The 20,254-nt window shown below is 44.6% G+C and overlaps 1 protein-coding gene across 1 annotated transcript in view; it reads left to right on the top strand.

Annotated features, from left to right (window-relative positions):
• The window catches only part of ADAM12 (ADAM metallopeptidase domain 12), a 130,397-nt gene that overhangs the window by 32,409 nt on the left and 77,734 nt on the right, over positions 1–20,254 (top strand). The window contains exons 4-8 of the mRNA XM_058544398.1: positions 1,645–1,834; positions 8,779–8,844; positions 10,234–10,305; positions 17,030–17,199; positions 19,986–20,070. Coding sequence (XP_058400381.1) covers positions 1,645–1,834; positions 8,779–8,844; positions 10,234–10,305; positions 17,030–17,199; positions 19,986–20,070 — 583 coding nt within the window. The remainder of the gene's footprint in view (positions 1–1,644; positions 1,835–8,778; positions 8,845–10,233; positions 10,306–17,029; positions 17,200–19,985; positions 20,071–20,254) is intronic.

The raw sequence follows: 20,254 nt of genomic DNA, 5'->3' as shown, positions 1-20,254 counted from the left end.
ATTTCATCCATAGTCCTGAATCTCCTGAAATTATCTGCAAAATATTGCAGATATATGTATATGTGAATTATTCTGGGGAGAGTATAAGGAGGTTCATGTCTCAAAAAAGGTTAAGAGTCACTATGTTAGAAGTTTCTGGTTACAATCAGCTGAATTTTGCATGAAAATTTTATGCATTTCTATAGTGGTGAGCTTGTGGTCACTTTGCTAAATAATGGAAGTTGCTAGATGTGTGGGAAATCTTAGAGCTGCCAGTTTAATATTACCCAAATTGCCATTTCTCTAAAGAAAATCCTTCTTTCAACATCAGGAAGAGCCTTTTAAATTAAAGTACTTTATTGTCCTACATTGGAAAAGAAAGAAACGAAAACCATCCTGCAGGCTGATGTTCCCTGTCACTTGAAGGAAGCTGACATTGCTCATTTCCAGGAAGCGGAACAAAGCCTCAGCTCTGTCCTGCCCCAGAAGGTCAGACACGTGTTGTGGTCCATGGCCTAATGCCACCTTCCGTCTCTGCAAGTTAGAATGTTTAGCAAATGAGTCCATTTTTTAAAAGAATTTATACTTTTATTCCCAAAACTAAATGTTAGCACCAAAGGTTCTTGTTTAGTTATTGTCATTTCCAGAAGTATATTTATCTTGATGCTGTATTTCACGTCGGGGAGGACGAAGGGCCAGTGTATGTGCAGATGTGTTAGCAAAGCATAAAACTGTCCTGAAATTGTCAGTCTTTGGAATAACATGTTAACAGAAGCCTGATCCATGGATCTGCCCTGTCATTCACAAAGAGGGCCACTACCATTCAGGCACTGACTTGGGACCTCTGCTGGGCTAAAAGTATCAACTAGTTGACACAGCAGCCCTGAGAAGTGGATATTATCTCCTTGCCCAGGTGAAGAAACCAAGGCTCAAAGAGGTCGGGGTCACACAGCTAGTAAGTGGCAGAGCCAGAACTTAAACCAGATGGCCAGACTCCAAAGGCCATCTTCTCAGGCTTCTCTCAGTCGTGTTCTTCGCTCCCGTAAAGAGTGTCCACCTTTAGCCCAGATGGACCCCTGGCAGACCTCTGCCCTCAAGGAGCAGTTCTAATGCTCTGTGCACTTACATTGGTTCCTTTACTCACACATCTCCCACAAATTAAATAAGTAAAATACAAAAAAAAAAAAAAAAGCATGTAAGTTTATACTCAACCTTATATTGGAATGCTTTCAAATATTTAGGAAATATAGTTGATCAGAATGAATCATTCAGGTGTAAGAATTTTCCTTTAAAAAAGATTTCCCTTCTGAATCATGTCTGCTAATTCAGATATAGTTATTTTCTAAATAGATGAAACATCTTTTCTCTCAACTCTTCTTCCCAGCAATATATCTTTGAGAAGTTTAAAAAAATAAAGACTAAATGCAGTCTATTCTTTACCATAAAATATTTGAAACAAAAAATTTCTCAGACTTTTTAAAAGATCTGCAAAATGAATCAATGCAAACATATGACACAGAAATGTCCTTTCTAATTAAAACCTGAGAATATAAATAAAATGGTATTTCTCTCTTCATTCTCTGTCTCCTTAAGAGCTGGGTCTCAGCCATAAACAAGAAGCTACCCTTAAAAATTATATATTTTTTCTTATTTCTTTTTCAACAGGGGACTTATTACGTTTGAAAATAAAACCTACATCTTAGAACCAATGAAAAATGCAACCAATAGATACCAGCTCATCCCAGTGGAGACCCTGACGGGCGTCTGGGGATCATGTGGATCATCACACCACAACACGTCGGGCCCCGCTACAGATATCAGGCTCCCACCACCCTCCCAGAGGCAGACAAGAAGGGTAGGAGGGAAACCCAATGTTGTGGTTTTGGGGAGCTGGGGGCTCCAGCTAGGGACACCCAGTCCTAGGACATCTGGAGAAATTTTACCATCTGGATGTTGTGTCTCGGGGTGGAATCACCCAGTTGATCTGGAGGTGGTCAGTACCGTGTGGGCAGAGCGTAGTCCAGTATTGAAACTTCCATCATTGTATTGCAAGTGTTGGCCTCAGACTCATTAAACTGTGCTGGGTGAAGTTGGGCTCAGAGGTCGACAGACTCACCATTGATTATATCCTCAGTGAGAGCCTACTGTGGGCCTGGGCCCAGGGTGCGCCCCACCATGGTAAACAAGACGAGAATAGACCCTCACCCGCTCTCAGGCAGCTCTCCTTCTACGGGAGGAGAAAGGCAATAATGGAGGTTTCTTCATTCGCAGGTCTATTTTACAATTAGGGTCTTCATTATGATTTGCAGAATGTTCCCAGCCTTTGCCCACATGCCTGTGCAGAGGTGCATTGTGTGTGTCCACACAGTGTGTTTCTATGGGGTGTTGCTTCCCCAGTCCATGCTGCAGATGCCTGTCCTACTTACCTCCTGGGACTGTCCCATTGCTCTGTGTTCTGCTCGTCAAAGGTCTTCCCTTCTTCTCCAGAACTGGAAACAGTAGTTGCCTAATGGAGTCTGGGCTGCGCATCTCCCTCTCCGCCAAGTGGACAGAAACTCGGTGCCCCAGCACGGCATGGTACAACACCATGAAACCTCCCCCCAAATGGCTGCCTGACCCTTTCACATCCAGTATCATGTGGGCTCCATAGGCCACAGCAGAACCCTGCTAAAAAGGAGTAAGGGCAGCCATTCCCTACGTTTGGCTGGAGGCCCTGAATTTAAATACATACAACCAACAATTTCCTGATTCTTCATCTCTGGCTTTCCTGTTCCTCTGTTGACAAGGAATTAAGAATTCATAGATATGTCGCTTGTGCTTAGGGACATGATCAGGGTTCCACTTAACACGCGTTGTCTTTCCTGACTTTGAGTGTTACACTGCTTAACATTCCATTTCACAGATACAGTTCCTCTTTGTTCATTGCTAATCATTTTTCTAAATTCAGACAGTGAGCGTGATCCTAAACAATTTCTTCCCATCCTTAAAATTTCCCCCATACCTGTGGATAGTGTCTGGTCCCCTCACCTGCTCTTAACTGAACTGTTTCAGGACTCTTCATTTTAACTTTACGTTCATTCTTTCCCTCTTGGAGTTCTGCCTATATGACCTTAACTTCCTCCGTTAACATGCTCCCAAGATTTTCAATGGCAGGCGCTCAGAACCTCTTTATCCTTCCCCATCTTTTTTATTTCTTCCCCATCACACCGGAGGGGACAAACAGCCCATCAGAGACTGTGGCTCACCTTGACGTTGACACTCAGTAGAGGAGAGTGAATCTGAATCCCAGGGAGCAGCTTGAAGAGCCCCCCGCCACCACCAGCAGCTCAAGAGAGTTTTCATCGTGCCTTTGTCCCCCGCCCATCTCAGAGGGACAGATTTAAGAGCTGGAATCATCAAGACCAGCCTTTGTGGTCCCAGGGCGTGTTTATTTTACTCTTGAAACACTCTTCCTTTGACTCCAGACCTCGGATGAGACGGGTCGAGCTGTAGCCCTTCATCATAAACGAAGGGACATTTGCGTTTTGTTTTCGAGTTGCTTTGCTTTGAGTGCCTTGTTGAATACGTGTCCCTCACATTATGAGATTTATAACCTGACAGTTTAAATGATGCTCAAATACGTTTGCTATTTCATTTAGAAGTACAAGCCCGGTTTGTACTTCCCAGTCCTATTTTAATTCTTTAACTAGGCTTACAGCTCTCTAGCACCATGATTGGCACAGTAATTTCCAGTCATTTTGACTTGGAGAGAAACGGGGAAAACCTGAATAACAATGTTGTTTTGTTAATGAGACATATTGAAGGGTAAATGAACCTTTAAATTGAAAAGGGAAGGCATCCAACACAGTTCAACTCTGTTCTCAATATTTCTCTCTAGAAATAGTTGTGATTGTTTTTATGGAAGAGAAATGCCCTTGACTTAAAGGACATCTATATAGTGAAAACGATACAAAAAATTATTTGCAAATAAGTGGAAGACTTGGGAATTGGAATTATATACAAGCTGGTTTGGGGCAGCACCTATGTAGATATGAAAGGGACATATTCAAGTTATATGCCGCTTACCTGCCTTGCTTACTCTGCCTTTATTTTATACTCAAAAATCAATGTAACTGCAGCTAACTCATCTTGTTGATGCAGCACAGCAACTGGATTTGCTTTTTCCTAGCATTTTTCTGCCCCTACTAAATGTTAACTATTGCAAAGATTGGTTTGCAGGCCGAGATTTTTCTGCAGCTGTTTGCGCTTTTCTTCACAGAGCAGCAGCAATAAATCTGCACTCGAGGTATGCACTGGCTATAATATAAGCTTGAGCTATTGTTTGTCATTTTTACAAGGCTCTACATTAGATTTTAGTGAGAACCCCAGTTGCTTCTGGAAGGGAGCCCGCAGTCAGAGAGCTTCCTCGTCAGTTCTCTCCTCTGCAGGTTTGTAAGTCCAGCCTGAAGAGTCCTTGCCGCTCAGATCTCCTGCGACATGCTCCTTCCCTCTCCATCAGCTGTGCATTCAAGAACGCAAACTCATTTTAACATTGGCCTTGAGCAAGCTATAAGGAAGGCCAAGGCATGGTAAATCGACTACTGGGGAAAATCACATAATACATCCCAAAGGCAAATGTCAATTATATTTGAAGTATCCTCTCTTTGGGGATTATCTGTGCTCTTCTTGCCCTCCGTTAGTACGGATAATTATGAGGTAAATGTAGAAGTCAAGGCCTTCTCTAGAAAGCAATGTTTGCTTGTGCTACTGAGTACAAAGAAGACAGCCCATCAGGGAGGCACTGTTGTGTTTCCTCAAATGCAGCCGTTCTGAGCTGGACCCGTGCTATTGCTTTTGGGTTTCTAGACAGCGAGTCATATTGGTTTAATAGAAGCCACAGTAGTGGTGGTGGTGGTAGTAACGATAATATATATGTAGAGCCGAATGATAGTTCAATATCAGGAACTAGCCAGAACCATTTGAAAACTCATTAATTATAGCAGGCGTACTTAATTTCTCTCTAACATAACCATCCTCACTTGCATAGCTCCTCTAAGAGACCAACCAACTTCTTTTACTGCCTTGATCCTTCTTAAAGCTTGGTAGTGGATGACAGCCTGCACCACTCTGGCTTCCTTGGTCCTGGGCTCTCAGCATCTATCAGTGTGAGTAGGGCTCCCAAATCTACAGGTGTGGATTCCTCTTGAGTCTTGAATCGATTAAAACTCTGGATAAATAAATAACAGATCTCACCTGTGCCATGGGTGTTTTGGACTCAATTTCAGTACTTCACATTTGTTCCCATTAACATTTGGTTCATCAGATTCAGCCCATTCATCCAGCTTATTGTCTCTCTTGCTTGTTAGTTCTGCAGCCTGTATATCAGCCAGGCCCCATAAGCCGTATCCCACGCAGATACGATCAGGTGCTTTGTCCCCACACAAGTCATGGATAAGGATGGTGGAAACCAGGGCTCAGCTTGGAAATATTCATAAAGTGGCCTTAGAGTCAAGGCCTGGAGCCTCGGTTGAGCCGACAGAGACCTTTCCTTACTCAAAGGAAGATAACCAAACTTTTGACTCATTTGCTTTGCTGATCTTGCCACCTGTGGAAGCACTGGCCCTGGTTCCATGGTGGTGGTTCTTTTGTTGTTTGATTTATATCACAGCTGACTCGAATCTGTTTGCCCATCTCCACCCTTACTGCCCCAAACTGTCAAACAGCTCTCACCCGCACTCTGGGCTGCCTCTTTTGTCCCCTATAATGCGTTTTCCTCCCAGCAGCCAGAGGGATACTTGAAAACCTCACATTCAAGGGCTCCCCGTTGCTCTTAGATTATCAGATTGCCATTCAACTTCCTTGCCGTGGCCCTGCACCCTGCCCCCTGCCCACATCTTCAGCCTCATCTCATCCACACCCTTCCCTCACTCACTAGACTACAGCCATTCTGCCTGTTGCTATGACACTCCAAGTCCTCCCCAGACTCAGGACTTCTGCTGTGCTATTCCATCTACCTGAAACACTGTTCCCGCCACCCTGTCCACAGGTACCTGCTTCTCACCCTCAGGTCTCAGCTAACTTAGTCCCTCTCCCTCCTCTTTTCCTCATTGCAGAACCCTGTTTATTTCCTTTGTTGCACTTTTCACAGACTATGCTTTATTTTTGTTAATTCTTTACTGTCACCTCTTCGTCCAACCTCCTTCTAGAACATGAGCTTCATGAGGGCAGTACCTTGGGTTTCTTGTCCATCGCTGTATCCTCTGCACTCAACACAGTGCCTAGCGCATTGAGAGCTCCCAGTAGATATTTGTGGGATGAATGAACGATACGCATGTGAATGGCCCAGATGAAGAAAGAGTTCTAGTGAGGATTCATTGTAACCCTGATCTCAACTTGCTTTTCTAGCTTGAGTTGGGTTGAGTGTCCAGTACCAGAGTTCCAGTTGTAGCGTGTTTGAGGGATATTGGCTGGGAATATTCTCGGGGAACTTGGCTGTGATGACTTCAAGAGGCCCAGGAACTGGTTCCCTCTTGAGCAGGACTCCAAGAACGCCTTCGTCTCCACCTTGGAGCAGAGACTGTTGGGCCTTTCTCAGAGGCTTACGTTCCTATCCATTTGAGGAGGGGCTTTTATTTATAACTCAAAAAATGAAAATTCAATCAAGCAACCAGTTTCAACTGTTGCTCTGCATATCCAAAATTTTAAATGTGATTTTTTTTTTTTTAACTGGACAGCCAGATAGGTGGAAATCATGTGGAGGTAATTTAAGCCTCTCTAGATGTGCAGCGGATGGGAGTGTGCATCTTTGCAGCCATGAGCCGGCCACTCCCCTGTGGCTTTTTATTATGATGTGGTTAGGCTTCTCTCTGAGCTTGCAGCTCTCTGAATTCATGAGAAGATTTGGACTCTTCTGAAAACTGCAGAGACAGGCAAATTGCGATCATGTGTTTGTTTTCGTTATCTGAAATTGTGTATTTTCTAAATGATGAACCAAGGCGGCTTGGAAATATCCCCTGGTCGTTTATTTCACCCTTTCTCAGTCTGGAAGGTATAAACGTCTAAACAACCAGGGCCCCTTCTGAGTTTTTCAATGGGAGATTAATTTATTTTTTCATTTACAGAGCTATATTTTCTTCTGTTTGATTAGCTGGATCTGTTAATGGTTAATCGGAGTTGTGGGGGAAAAAGAGACTTCTGCTTCTTTCACACGTCAGTAAGGAAAAGAGGCAAGATCTTCACACTTCCAGAAGGTGTCTCATTTTGTGTATACCAGTGGGTACCACTGGGGCTAATCATTTTTTCCTTCATAAGGACGTATGTGTCACCATAAAGCATGCCTACAACATAGAGTTACAAAGCTGGATTTTTTTTCTTGTTGTAAAAGTATGAGAAATTATACCTTTCATGGTGCTTGGTTTTTCCTTCCTCCATAAGGTTTCCAGATTTCTTTAGGGATACCTAAATTCATGAATCAGCACAGCTGGGCGGCGGGGAGGAACACTGCTCTGATACAAACATTTTTCTTGTAAAAATCTGTTTGGAAGATCCCGGACTGATGGGGATTTGTTTTATAAAAGATGTTTCCCTGAGGATTATGTGACTGGAAAGCTGATTCAAAGCATGCCTTGGTCATTTTTGCTTTTGTCTGAAAGCGAGGTTCTTGCAGGCGAGGCTTCCGCGTTCAGCAGCGTGTGTAGCTACCTCATAAACCAGCAGCCCCGGTCAGAGGAGCAAGACCAGCTCACCCCGTTCCCTCCACTGGCGTTTGATTGCAGAAACAGAAGGCTTTGTTTTTGGTTTTTAATGTTTGCTTTTTGAGACCACCCTCTATGAATTGCTCTTTTTCTCCTAAAAATGCCTTTGGGATTCTCCCCGTAATTCACGGAAGAGTGCGACTGTTTTCTGAAACTTGATTAAAATGTAAGCCACTTCAGAGGCTGCCTTTATGTGAGAGGGAGTTCATGCTTCTGCTGCCTGAGCCTTCTCCGTGTCCCTCCTCCTTGATGTATCTTTTCCATATTCTTCTTAACTATTCCACTCTGACCAAATCTCTTTTTTCCTGGGGCATATTTCAGTCTTTTTTCTTTCTTGATGCTGTTTCTTTCCATTCTCTTTCTTTTGTTCCTTTCCGTGTTTCCTCCCAGTGCCTCCTTCTTGTCTGGCTCTGTTCCCTGTTAGATCAGCCTGGCTGTTCCCTGTTCTCCAGACCACCCGCCTTCCATTGCTTCTAACTAGGTTTTTAAATGATCAGCTGCAGGAAATAAGCTCCCTGGAATGGACTACTGAGCGTTTCCCCAGAAGGGGCATGCAGTTCCTGATCAAAATATATCCTCCATTTTCTCAAATCACAAAACTGGACATAAAGGTGAAGTGGACACCCATGAGACACTGAATTCTTTCATCTTCTCTAGTGACCTTCAAAAGTGCTACATATGGCCTGAAACTGCGAAACGAAGGGCCCGTTGACTGGCTCCTGTTCCAGAGATAGCTTTGCTTTTGCTTCTTGATGTGCGAGTTGTGTTTAATAATGGTCTTAACTTGTGCTGATCTTACAATCAGTGCTTCAGCAGAAAGGTTAGATTTCTTTTTGAGGATTTCCCAAACGGAAATGGAAACTGGTCACTCATGCTGAGAAGGCTTTACAGAGATTGTTGGGGTTGGAGGTAGACTTCTAGATGGAACGGAGGTGTGGGAAGTGGTGGTGATGGCAAGGATAGAGTCTCACCTTAGTTAAAACGCTTGGGTTGAGAGATGTTGACAGTGTTCTGGAAGCCCCAGAGCGGTATTAAAGGAAATTAAATCTGTGTTTACTTTTGGCAGCATAAAAGAGAGACCCTCAAGATGACCAAGTACGTAGAGCTGGTTATTGTTGCAGACAACCGAGAGGTAAGAACTTGTTGAAACTTTTCAATACCATTGGTTAAAAAAACAAAACAGGGGAAAAAAATGTTTAGCAAGTTTATACTTGCTTTAATTAACCTCATTTTCTGTGAGCCCTGAAAAGCATTGTAAACACCCCATTGAAAAAGTGGTTTTCTGATATTATAAAGTATGAATATTAAAAATGTGTCTGATATTACAAATTAATAGCAAGAGCTGCAGAAAAAACAGAGTTGCTCTGTACCTAAGCTTGCCAAGCGGGCAGAATTATTTGGGGGAAATGGTGGGTGGCTTTAGACTGTATTCTAAAACATTGCGGGAAAAATTTAGTTTAAAAAATGTCCAGGGCCGGCCCCGTGGCTTAGCGGTTAAGTGCGCGCGCTCCACTACTGGTGGCCGGGGTTGGGATCCCAGGCGCGCACCGACGCACCGCTTCTCCGGCCATGCTGAGGCCGCGTCCCACATACAGCAACTAGAAGGATGTGCAGCTATGACATACAAACTATCTACTGGGGCTTTGGGGGCAAAAAAAAAAAGGAGGAGGATTGGCAATAGATGTTAGCTCAGAGCCGGTCTTCCTCAGCAAAAAGAGGAGGATTAGCACGGATGTTAGCTCAGGGCTGATCTTCCTCACAAAAAAAAAAAAAAAAAAATGTCCAGTATGTCCTAAACCGAAATGAGTGAATGAATGAAGGCTATAGAGACGCAGCAGAAAAATCGTTCCTTCTGAAGTATGGTTTGATGCTGTGTTAGTTTTTTCTTTTAATTAATTTTTAATTAGCTTTTTTTAGATTATCTTCTCTGTGTTCATTTCTTGCCTCTACTACATATTATGAATTAGGTGACATTTTCTCATAGATTCACTCAACATATATGAATGAAACAGGCTTGACCATTTCTCAGAAAACTGTTCCCGTTCTGGAAGGTCAGATTAGAGGGGAGAAGGGGGAATTTATTAACTTTTTATCCATTCTCCTCTGTGTTGTTTGACTTGTTGCCATGAGCTTCTCTTACTATTTAATTTTTAAAAACAAATATAAAGGAAATTTCTGAGGAAGTTAAAATCTGGTTGATGATATGAAGAATGGCTTTGGACTGCCTTCTGGTTGTCTGTTTTCTCTTTGCCAAAACATGTCACTGCCTCCATCATTTATGAGGCTGGAAAACTCTCAGAAGTTACTGTCTTATGAGCACTTGGCTAGGGTGAATTTCAGGGAGTTTCAGGACGTCCCCAGACGGGGAAATGACTCGGCAGGATGGGAACTCATTTCACGTAAACCAGGGAAGGTCCCAAGTGGTTTGTAAAGCCCGAGACTTCACATTTCCAGGAGCTGGGAAGATGAGATTTGATTGATATTCTTGCTGTTATTAATGCTGACATTTAAAATTATCAAGTTTCAGAGGCAAGGAAAAGATCTGGAGAAAGTTAAGCAGCGATTAATAGAGATTGCTAATCACGTTGACAAGGTAAGTTCTTTTTCGGGTAATTAAATCACTCAAATTGTGTAAATGTTTGGAAACGAGGTGGAGGGAATGAAGCACACCTTGTCTGACGTAGCAGGCAGACCGGGTTCTGCCTCTGGTCCTGCCTCTGGCTGGAACGCAGACTTCCCCGTCCTCTGAGCATGGAATTCCTGGGGCCTGGAGCAGCCGCAGGAGATGCCACCCCACGCTGTGCGGACTGCGGTGGCCTTGGATACATCTGTCTCCAGGCTCTCTTCTGGCCAGGCAGAGGTCCAGGCTGAGGGGATCTTGGACTCCCCAGTTAGATCCAGAACCCCAGTAGGGTGCATCCGACCCTTTTGAGAACTCCCAAGAAGGCCTCTTCCCAGATGTCCCTGGGCAGATCCCACAGGCCCCCGGAGGGCAGGCTCTCATTTCTAAGGGACATATACAGGCTCCACAGTCCTGGGACACACAAATTGACTTTCAGCTCAATCAGCTATTGGAAAATCTCTCACTGAGAGCTAGGAGGTCGGGAGCTCACCCTTGGCAAAGGTAGTTTCAGAGCTGGAAGAGACCCTGAAAGTCTAACCCTGGGGGTGTTTGCTCACCAATGCTCCTTACACTACCTGTTCGCAAGGAGATGGTGAAACCGTCCACGCCACCTGCCCTCCAGCGACACACCCTGCAGGGGAGAGCATCGAGCTGTTTGGTGCTGATGGCTCTCACCCCAAAACAGAGCTTCTCACACTTGCCTGGCAGCTTTCAAAGGCATTGCTGCCTGGGTGTCTGGGTGGGGCCTGGACATGATTTTTGGATGCTAACCAGGTGGTTCTCATGTGCAACATGGCTGGCAACCACTGTTGTTACGCACCTGTAATTCTCAGCAATAGCCTGTCTCCCGCCTGTGAGGACAGGTGAGAGGGAAAAGTGATGTGGCCCATTGCTAGATCTTTCACAGCCAGGATCCTCTGAAATGGTCACATTTTACACACAGCAGTTTGAGGATGCCTCACGATAGCTGTGTTTTCTAACAACCCTATTATATTTGAATTGAGTTTTCAGAAAAATGAATGCAAGCCCTCCCAGAAATTCAGTTCTGTTCTACAAGGCCTTATGGCCAGTGCCAAGCACTGTGCATCAAGAATTCAGAGTGCATCAGACGTGGTCCCTCCACTCAAGGAAGTCACAGCTTCACACGGAAGCAGACTCACAAACCACTTAGCATGGTCCAACGTGATAGGAGCTGGGTTGATGCTGTCAGTAGAGTGCTATGGGGATGCAGAAGAGAATCTCGTACTTCTTCCTGGGGGGTCCCAGCGTCTCTGCAGGGAGGGGATCCTGAAAGGTGTGATTTCAGCGGGAGCACAGCAGGGGAGGCCCTGGCTTGCTCCTCGAGGGTCTGGACACAGCGAGTAACTCCATATAACTAAGGGGAGGTGTGTGTGCACATGTACCTACACGTATGTGCGTGCATACATGTGTGTGCACACGCACAGCTAGAGCAGGAGGAGATGAAGCTGCAGGCCCCTGAATGCCCTGCAAAGCCGTCTTGATTTTATTCTGTGTCAGTGGAGATCCGGTGAATGTTTTTAAGCCCGGGAGAGAGACACGGGATTATACAAAGCTATCCGTGCAGTTAGTGTGGAGGGTGGAGTCACCAAAGGCAAACAGGGCTGGTAGGAGTCTGTTGCAAAACAAATTGTGGAGACCTGACCCAGGGCCAGGGAAGTGAGGGTGTGAGAGGGACGAGGATTAGAAATGTTTGAAGGGACATGGTTACTGGTTTATTGAGTGGTTACTAGGCACCAGGCTGTGTGTGCTTTGCATACACTCCCAGATAGATACTATTACTCCCATTTTTGAAGCAGAGGAGGCTGAGGTTTGCAGAGGCTAGTTACATAATCTGCACGTGTTCAAGCAGCATTAAAAGGCAGGACCAGGAATGAGCCCTGGTCTCTGTGACCTCCCACAGGGGCTTTTGGCCTTGACTCTACCCCCACTTGCTGTGGGTCCCAGCCCTCCGTAACCAAGCGGAAGCAGAGGCTGAGAAGAGTGGGGGTCCAAGTGACCACAAGCTTCATTGTGGTGGAGTGGCAGGGAGACGAGGCTTCATACCCCACGGAAGCAGGGGCATGCCGAGTGGTCAGAGGTCTGGGCTTGGCACTCAGCGAGAGGCTGTGGCTGGATGGAAGTTTGTGAAAGCCAGAAAAACGCAGACGGCCGTCAGCATCCTGGGATGATACCATTCTCATCTGCCAGATCTTTGAGGCAGGTCAGACTCCCAGGCAGCCTGTGCTTGCTGATATATTTTAGTAGCTACTTTTTGAAAATTAAACTTTATGCCAAAGTCAAGTGGAGGCAGCAGGATTTTTGTAAACTGCGAGTCCTTCTGGCAGGGAGGGTGAAGGATGGAGCCCAGAGGTTCTGCCGGAAACCACTAGGGGTTACCTGGTTCTCAATCGGGGCAGTCCATTAGAATCCCTTGGTGAGGTTGGTTTGTTTGTCTATATGTTTACTTTTTAAAACACTGATTCCGAAGTCTCAGTCCAGGGACTCTGGTTTGATTGGCCTGGGTGGGGCCTTGGGCATGGATACCTTCCAGACTCCTCAGGTGATGCTAGCGTGAGGCGGACCAAGACCCACAGAGCGCGAGTTCTTCTCAGGCTTTGGAAGTAAAAGGAGACCATGAACGATATTAAACCCAGTCTGGTAATTGCAGAAATTTTTTTTTTCTTTGTGAGGAAGGTTAGCCTTGAACCAACATCTATTGCCAATCCTTCTCTTTTTTGCTGAGGAAAATTGGCCCTGAGCAAGTATCCGTGCCCATCTTCCTCTACTTTATGTGGGACGCCTGCCACAGCATGGCTTGATAAGCCATGCATAGGTCCATGCCCAGGATCCAAATCTGTGAACCCCAGGGCCACCGAAGCAGAGCATGCGAACTTAACCACTACACTACCGGGCCAGCCCCTGAAATCTCATTTTAAAGCGATGTGCTTGGTCCTCCATTTGTATTTGTTTACATTTTATTGTATATTAGATCTTGCTTCAGTTTCCAAAACCAAAAATGAGCAATGGGGGCTTTGTTAACAGCTTGCTCTGGAAAGTAAAGAACAGTACACCCCAGAGAAGTCCTAACAGACTGGATGGAGTTGGCCAGCCCAGCTGTTTTCTTGTTTCTGGCAGCGAGAGAGCTGAATTGCCGAGCACACATATGCATCCGCCCCCAGCAGACCCTGAAGACCCTGGTGGGGGTCCCCAGGCCCCTCCAGATGCTCTCTGCCCCCAAGTCTGCTAACTGATGAGCCCTGGCTCTGGCGAGCGTTCCAGAGTTCAATTTTGCAACTCTCTAAGTGGGAGTGTCTCGGTCCAAAAAACAGTGACTGGTCCGGGGGCGATTTCCTCATTGGCAGAAATCTTGGCTCTTCTTGGCCATTCTAAATAACTGCTTGGCTTGCTGCATTGGCCTGAAGGGAAGAGGGAGAAGGACATCTCACTGAAAGTCCGAGAAGTGATTTAGTGACAAGAGTGACATTCTGCGACGTTCAGGAAATTCCCCCTGTAAGTGAAACATAGCACGTCTGACACTCGTGCTTGTAGACAAACCCTTTGCATAGAAACTAAGAGACTCTTCCCCAGGCCCTGATTAAATGGCAAGGTGGGAGCAGCGGGCGTGTGCCTGCCCAGTGAAGTGATTGCTGAAGCTTCGCCTTTTTTACTTCACCTCCAATCTGTCCTTATTCATTAAGAAGTTAGCACCAGCTGCAAATTCTTTAAGGCTGACCCTCCGTGACCTACTTCTGAAAGGACTCATCTTCCACGCATTCATTGCCTCAGGTAATTTCCCTCTTGTGTGAGTTGTCTTCCCTCCTTTCCCCAGCCAGTTGCTGAAGGATGCAAGTTCCCATGTTGGACCCCAGGGGACTGCCCTTTAATTCTACCCATGTTTTTTCAGATCCACTTCTTCCAGAAAGCCTTTCTTGACCTCTCAGGCACAGCATCCTCTGAACTTCCTGTTTGCACCCTTTTCCTGGCAGTTCACTCTGTTGGAGTTAACTGTAATAATGGTTTAAGTGTCCCATGCCTTGAGCCTCCTGCTGACCTCTGAGCAATTGGGAGCCAGGGGCAAGAGCATTCTAATCCTTGTTCTTTATGCCAGTGCCAAGCCTAGCACACAGCAAGAGCCAAGCAAATATGTGTTGCTGCTATGTGAATGGGTGAGTTGATTCAGCTGGTCTCAGACTGTGTCCACATATATTCTGGGATTCATCAGCCAGGCAGGAAGCTGCCAAGCTCCAGCTGAGCTTCTCTCTGGGTCTGGGGTCACAGCGGGTCATCTTGGAAGGGTGTCTGAGCACTCACATAGGGTAGTTGTGTTACTTAGTGGTTTAAAACCTGGGCGCCAGGACCAGCCGGTCTGCATTCAAACTGCAGCCATGTCAGTCATGTCTTGAGTGGTTATCTGGTCCCTCCGTGTCTCAATGTCCTTGACTGTAGAGTGGGAATAATAATTCTTAGCTCATAGAGTTGTCGTGAGGACCAAGAGAACTACAGCATAAAAAGCACTTCACGCTGTGCCTAAGATGTAGTCGATGCTCATTACGTGTTAGCTATGGTTATTGTTATTAGGAAGAACCAAAAGGAAGCCACCGGCAGCCCTAGGAAGAACATTCAGAGCAGGCAGTAGAGGGATTGTGTGTGATGACTGTAAGTGAGTTTAGCATATATCACAGTTAATCAGTAGCACTGGTTTTGGAGAGGAAGGACCATATGTTATATACGTCTTCAAATGAAATTTGTTCCAAGGATGTGATTTGAGAGGGCTAATAGACGGAAAGTGCAACCCATCGTTATTGTTAAAAGCTCCTTGGTTAGTAAGCACTGAGATAGCTCTGAAAAATGATGACAGTTGGTTCTTTGCAGACCTTAGTTACTACTTCCATAAAGCCCTCGTCAGAGGCAAACATAATGTCCCCTTCATAGATGACAACCCTGAAGCCCACACAGGGCACCTGACCCTGAGGATGTCACTCAGCAAGCTGGTGTGGACATCAGCACTGGATCGCCTACATTTCTGCTTCTGGGCTCTGTTACCTTTGTGTATAATACGGCTGAAAGTGTAATCTCTCCGCCCAACGGCAGCAGCCAGGCATGTGCAGTCAGAGTTCCAGAGGAGTCCAGAACTCAATTTTGCCTGGGAAGCCTCAGCTGGGAGCTTGCAAGTGGATACCACAGGCCAAGCAATTCTTGATTAAAAACAAGCTGTTGGGCAGCATTTTGGTCGTATAATGGTCTCATTAACTTATTAATGTAATGCCCGTAATTGTTATCTACTTGAAACGAAGTTGGACTGCTGCATTCAGTTTATATTCTGTGATGTAGTTCGTGCTCCAGTGGTGTTCTTCTGCTAACCTAATGCTCACCAGATGCCTGTGGGGAGATCGGCAAGGGAAAAGATGAGCCTGCCTGGTGTGGGTCAGACCCCGGGGTCAGATGCTCAGCCTCGGGGAGTTTATTGCACTTGAGCTCACCACATTGGAATGGGGCTCGACGGTCAAATGCAGAGCTTCTGTGATTTTTGTTACTTATTGGTCCGGATGCTTCTAGCAACTAAGAATAGGATGTGCTCACATCTGGAGCTTGACTTTGGCTGCTATCACCAGCCACATCTTTCTCCGTGGCTACCTGGAGTATCAGAAGATGAGGACTTTCTCATTGTGTACTGCCTCACACATCACAGGCATTGAAAGGTTTTACAGCCAGACAGGTGATCCCATGTCCTCGCTCCTGGGCCCTGAGCACAGAGCCACCTCGCTGTCTATGTGATGCACATGGGGCAGCAAGGTAGTTGGGGGCAAAGGGTAGTTCTTATCTCTACGTTGACCAGTCATCCTGCCCCATCAGCTCGTCTGGGACAAAACTACCCCTTGCCATTAGAAGAGTTCCTCTTCCTGTCTGACCCAGGGCAACCTGCCTGTGGAGAAAGGGCTGTAGGCTGAAGTCAGGAATACGGAGAGATGGGGAACAGAAAGCCAATGAGAAGACTTGCTTTGAGTGGTGTACCCGAAACTTTACGTCACAAGCCTGTAAAAAAGGAACTTGTTTGACCGGGTCTTTCCCCTTGAATGGTCATTCAAGTTCCCGAAGAAGGGCTCTGTTTACGCCTTTATCATTCTCAAAGCTATTGATTTGTTCGTTTAATTAAAACCTCCCAGGTTGATTATAGGTGACAGAACATGATAGTGTCAGCCAAGTCTGAGTCTTTGCTGAAAAATTAATACAGATTCATTTTCAGTAACTCATAGAATATTTTGCTTAAAATGAACAAATTATTGTCCTTGGCAGAAAGTCTGCAAGATCCTAATTTACTCATTGTTTTTCTTGCAGTAGATATTAACTGGCAGTCCTTAGCTATAATGTAACTACTTTAGCTGTAATACACATCTATATGCACATTTTAAATCACCAATGAATCATTTGAAATGTGTGCTTCCGTGCAAATAAGAGCAGACATCAAAGGCTAATAACTTTATCTCATTGGTCAACAACATTTGAGAACCCAGCTAACACATGCCTTTGCATCAGACACTGCAAATATTTTTTAAATTCTAATGCCACAGTAACAAGAGACCACAGAGATATTTTTTCATATCATGTCAATAAAGTTCAAAACATGCAAATCTGTTCTACTCTGCATTTTAAGTTCTCTTTAATGTGATCCCCAAAGGATGCCTGTCTTCCTCAGTTTTACAGACCACTAAACATTCGCATAGTCTTGGTCGGCGTGGAGGTATGGAATGACATCGACAAATGCTCTATAAGTCAGGACCCATTCACAAGCCTCCATGAATTTCTGGACTGGAGAAAGATGAAGCTTCTACCTCGCAAATATCATGACAATGCACAGCTTATCAGGTAGGGCATCCACTGTCTCTAGTTTGCTGAAAGAGTGACCTCAGCATACCTGTTCTCCTGTTAGCTTCACCTGCACAGCCCCTTTTTTTGTGTGTGTGTGTGAGGAAGATTAGCCGTGAGCTAATATCGGTTGCCAATCCTCCTCTTTTTGCTGAGGAAGATTGGCCCTGGGCTAACATCCGTGCCCATCTTCCTCTACTTTATGTGGGATGCTGCCACAGCACGGATTGACAAGCGGTGCATCAGTCTGCGCCCGGGATCCGAACCTGCGAACCCTGGGCCGCCAAAGCAGAGCATGTGCACTTAACTGCTATGCCACCGAGCTGGCCCTTCTAGTCTTAGTCTTGATATAAAGTTGTCCTGAGTAGGCTATTTTTTTTAAAAGCTCATTTTCTTTCATTATTAGTGAAAAATGTTTATGCATGATCTGAAGACAGTACATTAGGGTGATTATTGCCAGCTGCCTGGAGAAAGATAATCCTCATTCCTCCTTCTGTTTTACTATTACTCTTTGGTTTTCTAGATCAGAGAATACCAGCAGTATAGCGTATTAACCTTCTGTTTGCCTTTCAATCAATGCATATTGGGCACCAATTAGGAACTAAACATGTTTTAGGGGCTTGAACGTGACTGTAACCAACACTGTAAACCTCCTTGCCCTTGGGAGTCTCCAGTCTATGGGAGAAGACAACAATAAACAAGGAAATTTCAGAGAGCAATAAGTGTCATAAAAATAATAAAATGAGGGAAAGCACAACTGTAATGTAATGTATTGATAAGATATTATAGAGCCAGCCCTGGTGGTCAAGTGCTTAAGATTCAGCACTCTCACCACCACAGCCCAGGTTCATTTCCGGATCAGGAAACCATACCACCCATGTGTCGGTTGTCATACTGTGGCAGCTGCATGTTGCCGTGATGCTGAAAGCTATGCCACCGGGATTTCAGATACCAGCAGGGTCCCCCATGGTGGACAGGTTTAAGTGGAGCTTCCAGACTAAGACAGACTAGGAAGAAGGACCTGGCCACCCATTTCTGAAAAAACTGGCCATGAACACCCTATGAATAATAGCAGAGTATAGTCTGATATAGCACTGGAAGGTGAGAGGATGGCACAAACAGAGGAGGCAGGGTTCCGCTCTGCTGTACACAGGGTCATTTGGAGTAGGAATCGATTCAATGGCACTAACAACAACAACAACAAAAGATATTACACATAACCTTTATATTTAAAAGAAAAAAACGTTCTTATCATAATCTAAGTTGATATGGAGTAGATTTTTCCTGAAGGATAAACTTTTTATTAAAGTCTTTAAGCAGTTTATGCCATTATTCTTTTGTTCTCTTGTAGCTCATATCACTGAATCCAAAGCTTCAGAGTCAGAGACACTTTGGCAAATTGAACATTTATGGAAGGTTAAAAACCAGTCCTACCCCATCCTCACTTTAGAAAATGCCTATGTCTGAACTGAGGCTGTTGGCCTTCTCTGATAATTTACTTTGGCCATTTTCACAGGGTTGTCTTTTTTCCCCCCCGCCTTGGATATTTGTGGTTGCCTCATATTTTATGCATTGATTAATCCTGAACTACAAAAAGTAGAGTTAGAGTGGTTTTTTTTTTGCTTTTCTCCCAAATGGATTCTGTCCAACTTGAACATCTGGAAATAAATTAGCCTCTTATATAACCTTATTATTTATAAGGTTGTATATATATATATATAATTGTATAATATATACAGTTGTATATATCTGTACCTGTTAAAATTATATAATTGTATCTGTTAAAATGGTCTATATAGATGCAAATATAAAAGCTGCAATCCCTACTACTGTACATATGAGTGTAATAGGATGAGTGGATGGATGGATGGACGGATAGACGGATGGATGGATGGATGGATACATAGATGCATACATACATAGATGACGTTTTATATATATTTACCCCCTTTTGTCCAATTGACCACTGCCAAAATATCTAACTTTTCAAATAATATGTGTAAAATCTATGTATGTACGTGGTCAAGGTAACATGGGAAGTCATTTGTTTCCCTTAAAGGAGATCAAACAAATACAAACAACATTTAATTTTTAATGCATGAGGTTGGAATTAACAGCGCTTGCATTAAACAGGGCTTGATGTCATTAGACTCACTGATCAAGATTCCATAAAAAGGGAAAGCCTGCAGCTGAGCCATGAGGTCCCCTTCCCAAAGCTTCCTCCCAGGGTGCCGAGGCTGTGTGGGGGCTTACCTTATTCTCCGCTGACTCTGGAGGAGCAATCATTTTTCTGCCAATTTCACTTTTGCAAGCTACCTTAGCAGGACATTTTGAAAGAGTTTGGGTTTCTGGCTTCCTTATAATGTTACACAGGAAAGCAAGATTCAGCTACAACAGAAAAGCTAGTAAACCATCTAATGCATTTCCCTGAGTTAACAGTGATTCTCTGCGACTCTTTTCAGCTCTTCCATCAGCAGACATGGTTTAAAAGGAGCGGCTTCCCGCAGTCCATTAGGAACTAGGCGGGATACAACTTATAAAAGTCATGACTGGTCTTGAAAGCAAAAATCTGAAAGGATTATGGGACCATGATGTAACTGGAAAATAAATTTTAAAGGAACTAATGATAAAAATCCCCTGTAAACGTACCCTCATGCTGCTATATTCGTTTTTGCACATGCTTTTGCGTTCCTGTCAGAATGCAGGAATGTCCAACAGAATTTCAAATATTAGAAAATGTCTTCATTCTCTATTAGTTTAAGAAAGTCTTTTCTTTTCTCTCCTAGTGGGGTTTATTTCCAAGGGACCACCATCGGCATGGCACCAATCATGAGCATGTGCACGGCGGAGCAGTCCGGAGGCATCGTCATGGTAAGCCCGGAGCACCAGGGAGCTGACCGTGGCGTCCAGGACCCATTTCCCGTGATGATCTCTCAGGAAATCACTACTTTTATCAGACTTGGTGAAATTAAGTCCTTTCCTTTACAGCTTTTTAAATTGAATTCTGCCCTTCTTCTAACTCTGTTTATGATCTTACATATCCCACAATATTTTA

The sequence above is a fragment of the Diceros bicornis genome, chromosome 6 (assembly GCF_020826845.1).
Source record: "Diceros bicornis minor isolate mBicDic1 chromosome 6, mDicBic1.mat.cur, whole genome shotgun sequence".
NCBI classification, from domain to species: Eukaryota; Metazoa; Chordata; class Mammalia; order Perissodactyla; family Rhinocerotidae; genus Diceros; species Diceros bicornis.
This window is presented reverse-complemented; position numbering and strand designations above follow the sequence as displayed.